We start from the raw sequence: 9,364 nt of genomic DNA, 5'->3' as shown, positions 1-9,364 counted from the left end.
ATCCCAGGGCTAACACAGAGAGACACTCACACCTACGCAAAGCTGCCAACTCTCACGCTTTCGCCGTGTGACACACGGTTTTGCCTGTTTTCACACGCACTCACGCCACACATCCAATTTCTCACGCAAAAAAAAAAAAATCCGATCTTTGTCCGAGACTCTTCCGTTCTTTTTCAAACTCCACGACGGTAGATGGCGCTGATGAGCGCCCCTGAACCTTTGCGCTGCGCTACACCTGCAGTGCACCCCTTTACTATCTATGCCTGCACCCCGAAATAGACAGAAGAAGAGATACAGAGACCGCCAAGACAGCAGGAGAAACCAGAAACTACTTTGAGAAGTCTGATAAAGAAGAGAATCTGAGCTGAGACTAGGCCAGAACCATGCACACAGATCATAGACAAGGACTTTACCCAGCTTCTGATCTGCATCTGATACTGATTATGCCTCATTTTAGCTATTTTTGTAATGCATTCATCAGTTTTATTGCTTGAAAAAGTTGTACTGTTTAAGCACTTTATTTGTTGCACTTTATTTGTCTCTGATGGACCATGTGGTGGGAGACTTTGAATGAAGAATAATATCCCTCCCTAACTAATCTTGTGTCGTTTTTGGCTGAACATAAATCATTAAGTGCTCTTAAGAATACAATTATTCACAACATAGGTTAGGTTTTAGTTAAGAATTAGTTTAATACCATTTTAATCAAAATATCAATCAACCTACCAAGGTCAAATCTTAAACACTGATCTGTGAATAAGGCTTTATTGTCATTTAGGCACACCGATAGTTTTCTGGTTGAATGTTCAGCTCAAGTCTACAGACTAAGACCTACAAGTCATGATGCCGAACATGAATCAGAATAAGTTCAGGTATTGCACATCTTTAGCAGACCGCCCAAAAATGCACTAGAATGCTGGAAACCACATCTACTTAATCCAAAATCTCCTGGGGGTGGACCTTCAGCTATGTCTGCTTCACAGAATGTAACCAGTATTGTCCATGTTCAGTGGGCTGCCCCTCTCAACAGCTTTGGACCTCCCCACAAACCACCAGAATGCAGGGTACAACATGGGTACAACATCAAATTAATTCCAATCATCTTATATCTGAGCCACCAATTTGTGTGACTGCGTGCACGGCATAATTTTGGTCACCCACGACAAAATCTCACTCCAAGGTTTTTTGAAAAGTTGGCAGGTATGCCTACGGCCAATTTAGAATCACCAATGAACCTAACCAGCATGTCTTTGGACGGTGGGAGGAAGCTGGAGAACCTGGAGAGAACCCACGCAGACACAGGGAGAACATGCAGACTACACACAGAAAGGAACCAGAACCCAGAACCTTCTGGCTGGGAGGCATCAGTGATAATCACCACACCACTGTGCTGCCCTACATGCAACTTCTGATAACTTAATATGTGCAAATGTGCAATAATTTAAAGTGATGTGCAATAATAGTGACTTCTAATTATGTGTGAATGGGGTTCTTATAGTTCTGTATATTTTACTCTCGTTGTTTTAACATTTTGGGACCTAAGGGGGACCTCCAGGTCACCTTAATGTCATGGCACCTGTACAATGACAACAAAGAGATTCTATTCTAATCTACATGAGGAAACTGTTAGCCTAGCTTAGCACAAGACTTAAAGCAGAAGGAAACTCCGGAACATAAAGTGTTACAAATATGTCATTTTAAAGGTTCTTTAAATAATCTTTACAGAACATTTAAAGGTTATTTAAGAATCTATGTGTCTACCAGCAGGGAGGGTTCTTTAAATAGAACATGATGTTCTGATGTTCTATTTAAAGTGTAAACACGAACTTTGCTCTCATTAAACGCAGACTCATTAAACAGGGGAAGCTTAAAGTTGACAGATTTTGAATGGAGTCTGGTCTGAAGTGATCCGCGGGTTACGGGTCGGAGGTGATCATGTGATTTAATAAAAACAAATATAAACATGTGGAAAGTGTTATTCACCTTCTTCTTCTTCTTCTTCTTCTTCTTCTGCTGCTGCCGCTTCTTCTTCTTCGTGTATTTGTGGTAGTGTTGCTGCTACTCCGGGTGCTACTGCCCCCCTCAGGACAGAAAGATTATCGCGTTGAGCCGTTGAGGCTTCTGCGCAGCCTCCTGCTGAGAACAGGAAGAACCACAGTTCCCAGAAGGCCTTTCGACTGCACACATGTGTCGTGGACCAGCAGCATCATGTCTGTGTTCATGGATCTAAACGTGATGTTCTCGGCTGATAAGAGCAGCCTGCAGACGGTCATAGAGACGGCCGCTCACCGTGAGTCTCCTCCGCCTTAAAACTCCACTTTTATAGCCGGACCTCTGCTGCTGCTGACGGGGAGCTAACTCTGCTAGCGCCGCTGTTAAAAGTTACTACAGTTTATCGTCAGTGAGAGTTTCTGTTAAAGTGTTAGTGACATAATAATAATAATTATAACTGTAATTATAAAATAATATTAGAGTATATAATAATAATTAAGCCATATTAATGAATAGACTCCCCCAACGAACTGTACCAGACTCCATTTAAAAACCTTCGCATTTAAGGTTTTGCATGATTTCTGAGACATTCAACAGAAACAGAAAACAACTCAAGACATTTAAACAACAAATACGAGTCTGTGGATAATTCCGGAGCATAAACGAGCAGCATTTAATTTATATTACTGATTTATTATAGATCAACACATTTCACACCAGACTCCATTAAAAATGTGTCATTCTAAGCCAGGTTTATCATACAGGGTCTCATTTAAAGACCCAGTTTTTCAAACGTCTCTGTTTCCTCCTGCAGTTGGTTTCTCCACAGTCGCCATCAACTACGTGTTCGAACCCACAGCTAAAAAGAAACAGGTGAGTTCACCTGCAGGGACTCAGCGATGTTCTCTGGGTCTGATTCACACCAGTAACGCTCTGTCTGTTAACAGGACGTCCCGACTCCAACGCCGATCAATGAGCTGGTTGATCAGCTGCCCGTGGTGCAGGGTCGCTCTCGTCCAATCAGAGTGCTGAACAGACTGACGGTGGTGACGTCAGACTCCGGTCACTTTGTGAGTCTGATTAGGATTCATGACATTAGAGACAGTTTGTTTGTGTTTATTTATTCATGTTTGTGTCCAGAGGCCGAGCGCTGCAGAGTACCGACGGTTCGACCTCCTGGCTGTCCAGCCGACCTCAGAGAAACTCTTCCATGTGAGCTTCACTGACTGTCTGGACGTCACAGCTTCATCAGCAGCAGCGTGATGCATTCACTGACTGCTGGACTCTCTCCTGTTTGTGTTCAGGCTGCCTGCATGTTGTACGACATTGACATCATCTGTATCCCAGTGACGGAGAAACTCCCCTTCTTCTTCAAGAGAGCGCCGATCAACGGGGTAACCATAGCAACCGCAAAGGCTGCGGTGTGGTGTTGTTGTGGTGTTGTTGCGTATTAATGTTGTGTATTAATGTTGTGTATTGTTGTGTAGGCCATAGAGCGAGGCGTGGTGTTGTTGTGTGTTGTTGTGTATTAATGTTGTGTGTTGTTGTGTATTAATGTTGTGTGTTGTTGTGTATTAATGTTGTGTGTTGTTGTGTTGTTGTTGTGTATTAATGTTGTGTATTGTTGTGTATTGTTGTGTGTTGTTGTGTTGTTGTTGTGTATTAATGTTGTGTATTGTTGTGTATTAATGTTGTGTGTTGTCGTGTAGGCCATAGAGCGAGGCGTGGTGTTGTTGTGTATTAATGTTGTGTATTAATGTTGTGTATTGTTGTGTATTGTTGTGTAGGCCATAGAGCGAGGCGTGGTGTTGTTGTGTATTAATGTTGTGTTTTGTTGTGTATTGTTGTGTATTGTTGTGTAGGCCATAGAGCGAGGCGTGGTGTTGTTGTGTATTAATGTTGTGTATTAATGTTGTGTATTGTTGTGTAGGCCATAGAGCGAGGCGTGGTGTTCGAGGTGTCCTACTCCGCCGCCATCAGAGACTCCACCATGAGACGCTACACCATCGCTAACGCTGTCTCTCTGATGGAAGGCTGTAAAGGAAAGGTACAAACGTCCTGGGAGGTGGTGGCATGGGATTGGCTGACTGCGTGTGATGTCACAGTGATGTCATGGGTGTAACTTGAACCTCAGCTCAGTCTGTTTGTCTTTCAGAATGTGATCCTGTCCAGCGCCGCGGAGAAGGTCAGTAATCAGTCAGTTAATCAGTTAATTAATCAGTGAGTCAGTCAGTGAGTCAGTGAGTCAGTCAGTGAGTCAGTGAGTTTGTCAGTTAGTGAATCAGTGAATCAGAGAGTCAGTCAGTGAGTCGTTGATCTTTGACTCATAAACTGATGTGTTGATTTTCAGGCCCTGGAGCTCAGAGGACCATATGACGTCACCAACCTGTATCCTTACTAACAGCTGATCAGAACAGCTGATCGATAGAGTACCGAGTGTGTTTTGTTCCTGATCTGTTTGGTCAGAGGTTTGTTGTTCGGTTTGTCAGACGGAGAATCTAAAGAAGCTGTTTCCTCCACATGCAGAGCTGTTCTACTACACGCAGGTAAACAACCACAACAACAACACATGTAACTATAACAACAGCACGCAGGTAAACAACCACAACAACAACAACACATGTAACTATAACAACAGCACGCAGGTAAACAACCACAACAACAACAACACATGTAACTATAACAACAGCACGCAGGTAAACAACCACAACAACAACAACACATGTAACTATAACAACAGCATGCAGGTAAACAACCACAACAACAACACATGTAACTATAACAACAGCACGCAGGTAAACAACCACAACAACAACACATGTAACTATAACAACAGCACGCAGGTAAACAACCACAACAACAACAACACATGTAACTATAACAACAGCACGCAGGTAAACAACCACAACAACAACACATGTAACTATAACAACAGCACGCAGGTAAACAACCACAACAACAACACATGTAACTATAACAACAGCACGCAGGTAAACAACCACAACAACAACACATGTAACTATAACAACAGCACGCAGGTAAACAACCACAACAACAACACATGTAACTATAACAGCAGCACGCAGGTAAACAACCACAACAACAACAACACATGTAACTATAACAACAGCACGCAGGTAAACAACAACCACAACAACAACACATGTAACTATAACAACAGCACGCAGGTAAACAACCACAACAACAACACATGTAACTATAACAACAGCACGCAGGTAAACAACCACAACAACAACACATGTAACTATAACAACAGAACGCAGGTAAACAACCACAACAACAACACATGTAACTATAACAACAGCACGCAGGTAAACAACCACAACAACAACACATGTAACTATAACAACAGCACGCAGGTAAACAACCACAACAACAACACATGTAACTATAACAACAGCATGCAGGTAAACAACCACAACAACAACAACACATGTAACTATAACAACAGCACGCAGGTAAACAACCACAACAACAACACATGTAACTATAACAACAGCACGCAGGTAAACAACAACCACAACAACAACAACACATGTAACTATAACAACAGCACGCAGGTAAACAACAACCACAACAACAACACATGTAACTATAACAACAGCACGCAGGTAAACAACCACAACAACAACAACACATGTAACTATAACAACAGCACGCAGGTAAACAACCACAACAACAACACATGTAACTATAACAACAGCACGCAGGTAAACAACCACAACAACAACAACACATGTAACTATAACAACAGCACGCAGGTAAACAACCACAACAACAACAACACATGTAACTATAACAACAGCACGCAGGTAAACAACCACAACAACAACAACACATGTAACTATAACAACAGCACGCAGGTAAACAACCACAACAACAACAACACATGTAACTATAACAACAGTGACTGTGTGAGAATAAAGCATCAGATGTAAACACTGAAGGAACATTTCATTGTTAAACCCTGATCCTGGTCCAGATTATTTAAACCGTGTCTGTCGACAGAAACCAGGAAGACGGCCAGCGGCATCATCTACACCACCAGACTCCAGCAGGAGGCGCTGCAGGACTCTGACGGTGAGTCACTGTGTTAGTTACTGATCTTCAGTCAGTGATGAAGGAGGTCCACAGGTAACTCAACCTGTCTGTTTACCTGAGCAGGTGAAGCTCCTGCAGCCAAGAAGGCAAAACCCACCTGACTGAGTGATTGACAGCCGAAGAGGGCGGGGCCAACTTTGATTTCTTCTTCTGCTTCATTTATTTCTGCTTCCGTTTCTAAATAAATCCTTTGAAGAATCACTTCCTGTTTGTTTCCTGTTACATTTATTGATTGTTGAGTTTTTCTTCAGGTTCACATTGGAGGTCAAAGGTCACGATGACCCCAGAGGACACGATGATAATAAAACTATAATGTGACATGTGACAGAATAAAGTGAACAACCTGCAGCTGTGGACAGGTTCAGATGAAACCTAATAAAACAGAAATGATCAGATGTTTCTCGTTTGTTTCCTCGATTCAGCTGGAAACGTTGGAGATTAAATATATCTATAAGATTAAATATAATTTACCACAGTGAACACAGCAGGCTCAGAACAGGAAGTAGAACGTGTCCGACTGATTGGCTCCGCCCCTTGTGTTTCATTTTCAGCAGAAAACAGACACAGTCACTTTTCAGTCAAGTATTTTATTTTGAAATCATGCTGTGGTACAAATGCTGCTCTCTGATTGTTCAGCCATCAGCTGCTTTACATTCAGTCAGGTTCAAAGTAGAAAAGATAAAAATCTGCCTCATAAAAATAGAAATCTCTGAACTGGAAGAATCATTATCAGTTTTAATTTAACGCCTCGTTAATCACGTAGACACATTCATTCCCTTTAAAACATCTGATTACACATGAACGCATCACAAACAATCTTTAGATTTTACGTCAAATACGACGGAAATGTGTCGAATGAAGAGACTGAAGGAGGTTTCACTTTGTTTCTGTCTCTTTAGAGCAGCTGATCTCTGTTTTCATCAATCACTGATCAATACCAGGTGCCCGTCAGATGCTAAGCTAACAGGTCAGATGCTAAGCTAACTAGCTATCCTGAGAACATGTTGATCACAGATGTAAAACTGTGTAAAAGCCCTTCACTGTCACAGGAGTGTGGAGATCTGAGGTCAAAGAACTAATCACACTAATTATTATTGATTAGCGAACGCTAGCTGATCTAAAACTACACACGCCCTTTAAAATGATGCCTTCAATGTCCCTCTGACAAATGTGTGTCACCAGAAGTCAGGAAGGAGGAGGAGGATGGGAGGGGCTTATCATTAAAGGAACATTACATCAGTATTTTAACTCTACTCTTTACTGGTGTTGTGTTCAGGGACACACTGAGATGTGATTGACAGGTGATCATCAGATTAGTTAAAGTGACAGGACTCTGGAGTCTCAGATGTCTGGATGTCCTTGAACACATCATTCAGTAGGCTGGACCAAAATTCACTGAAGCTTCCCCTGGGGGATTAAAGAACCTGATTGGTCCGTTCAGTGGGCGTGGCCGCGGTGACATCATTCAGCAAAAATGTGATTGGACAGCTGAGGCTCTGTGGTCAGCTGGAAGGTTTCTGATGTTTTCAGGGCGACTCCTCCTCCTCTTCCTCCTCCTCTTCCTCCTCCTCTTCCTCCTCTAGGAGTGTTGTTCATTGGCTCAGTGGCCCATGATGTGGTTGATGTGACCCTGAAATCAGATGACAACATTATTTAGTCAGAAAAAGAAGCTAAAGATGCTAATGCTAAAGAAGCTAAAGCTAAATGTGCAGATGCTAAAGCTAAAGTTGCTAAGTGCGCTAAAGCCTTACCGGTTCTCCTCCCAGACACCTGGGGCAGCAGAGAGGAGGCGGCCTGGGCCGGACCGCCCCGACCTGCACCAAGGCACAAGGTAACACGTTACCACGGCAACAGCAGCATCACATGACAGGAGATCTGATCTGACCAGCTGATCTGACCTGAACCCTGAGCTCACCTCCATTACACCATGAAGCAGTGAACAGGTGTGTCTGAGCTGTGATCATTAACCACAGGTATCAGCATGCTGATGGACTACGGCCTGTTGTCATGGCAACCTGAACTCACCTGTTGCTGCTGATGATTGGTCACGAGCCAGCTGTGGGACGTTTCCATTGGACAGTCGGCAGATGGAAGCTCCGCCTCCAAACATATCCGCTTCTGAAATCAACCAACATCATCATCATCATCACCTTCATCACCTCGAGCAGAACTCTGACCCAGATCAAAGAGACTCTTATTGTGAAAGTGAACAAACAGCTGATGAGGGACCAGTTCATATATGACGTCACCTTCAGAATAAAATAGAATGAAGAAATAAAATAGAATAATAAAAGAAATAAAGTAACTACAGGTGCCCCCCCCCCCCCCCCTCCATCAGGTGTCTCACCGGTCTGCAGCTCCACGCCCCCCCCTCAGCCTCCAAGCTCCTCTTCTTCAGCACGTTAGCACACTGCATGCTAACAGCTAACAGCTAACGGCTAGCAGCTAGCGCCACACTTCACTGGGGTTAGCCTGGGAGCTAGCTCGTTAGCTCGTTAGCTCGTTAGCTCGTGTCAGTTTCCCGCTCTGACGGAATCAAACTGGAGCTGATGTTTAACTTTCTGACAACTTTCTGCTGCTGCTCCTGTTGTTGTTGTCGGCCGACCTTCTGTTGACCGGCAACTTCAAGTGTACAGCAACCAGAGCAACACTTCCGGTATGAGACGGATGTGGTCCTTCACAATAAGATAGAAGCTCGATAGATAGAACAAAACAAAAATCTATATGTATACACAGTTTTATAAGAATTATAAAATAAGTGCCCGCGACCCTTAACAGGAATAAGATGAATGAATGAATGAAACATAAAATAAGTGAATATTACAAACAAAGTTGTCTGAGCCTTCTGGAGAAGTTGCTCCGTTGTCTGTCTCTTATCTGGTGGAGGGGGGGGGGGGGGGGGTTATGATTGATAACAGTTTGTTCAGAGTCCTCTTCTCCACCACTGATTCTAATGTTTCCTGTCTGCAGCCAATGACAGAGCCAGCCTTCCTGATCAGTTAGTTCAGTCTGTTGGTGTCTCTGGCTGTGATGCTGTTCCTCCAGCAGACCACAGCAGAGAAAAGGCTGCTGGCCTCAACAGACTGCTTGAAGATCTGCAGCATCTTGCTGCACACATTGAAGGAGCTCAGTTTCCTCAGGAAATAGAGTCTGCTGCAGCCCTTCTTGTACACAGCTGTACTGTTGGTCCTCCACTTCAGTCTGTTATCCATGGTCACTCCCAGGTATTTGTAATCCTCCACCATCTCCA

At 43.4% G+C, this 9,364-nt stretch overlaps 2 protein-coding genes across 2 annotated transcripts; one reads left to right on the top strand and one right to left on the bottom strand.

The window, feature by feature from the left end:
• Positions 1-2,170: 2,170 nt before the first annotated feature.
• On the top strand, positions 2,171-6,558 carry rpp30 (ribonuclease P/MRP 30 subunit). The gene is made up of 11 exons (XM_084567184.1): positions 2,171-2,290; positions 2,807-2,865; positions 2,940-3,062; positions 3,133-3,204; positions 3,297-3,386; positions 3,923-4,039; positions 4,148-4,177; positions 4,343-4,380; positions 4,459-4,538; positions 6,022-6,093; positions 6,178-6,558. Exons 1-11 carry the CDS (start codon positions 2,209-2,211, stop codon positions 6,213-6,215), a joined length of 801 nt encoding a protein of 266 aa, XP_084423310.1. The 5' UTR covers positions 2,171-2,208; the 3' UTR covers positions 6,216-6,558.
• A 123-nt stretch (positions 6,559-6,681) lies between these two features.
• LOC311504183 (uncharacterized protein C10orf143) lies at positions 6,682-8,718 on the bottom strand. Its single transcript, XM_084567185.1, has 4 exons — positions 8,462-8,718; positions 8,140-8,232; positions 7,866-7,928; positions 6,682-7,744 (listed from the first exon to the last, which is right to left on the bottom strand). Exons 1-4 carry the CDS (start codon positions 8,528-8,530, stop codon positions 7,715-7,717), a joined length of 255 nt encoding a protein of 84 aa, XP_084423311.1. The 5' UTR covers positions 8,531-8,718; the 3' UTR covers positions 6,682-7,714.
• Between the last annotated feature and the right edge of the window lie 646 nt (positions 8,719-9,364).

Source organism: Chelon labrosus, assembly GCF_963514085.1.
Source record: "Chelon labrosus genome assembly, chromosome: 19".
In the NCBI taxonomy this organism is placed as follows: Eukaryota; Metazoa; Chordata; class Actinopteri; order Mugiliformes; family Mugilidae; genus Chelon; species Chelon labrosus.
Note: the sequence above shows the minus strand (reverse complement) of the source record. Positions and strands in the feature narration are given on the sequence as shown.

Coding starts and splice junctions, on each gene's coding strand:
- rpp30 (XM_084567184.1), top strand. CDS start 2,209: ATGTCTGTGTTCATGGATCTAAACGTGATGTTCTCGGCTGATAAGAGC. Junction 3,063..3,132: donor CGTCAGACTCCGGTCACTTT/GTGAGTCTGATT, acceptor GTTTGTGTCCAG/AGGCCGAGCGCTGCAGAGTA. Junction 4,539..6,021: donor AGCTGTTCTACTACACGCAG/GTAAACAACCAC, acceptor GTCTGTCGACAG/AAACCAGGAAGACGGCCAGC.
- LOC311504183 (XM_084567185.1), bottom strand. CDS start 8,530: ATGCAGTGTGCTAACGTGCTGAAGAAGAGGAGCTTGGAGGCTGAGGGG. Junction 8,233..8,461: donor GGGCGTGGAGCTGCAGACCG/GTGAGACACCTG, acceptor GGTTGATTTCAG/AAGCGGATATGTTTGGAGGC. Junction 7,745..7,865: donor GGTGTCTGGGAGGAGAACCG/GTAAGGCTTTAG, acceptor ATCTGATTTCAG/GGTCACATCAACCACATCAT.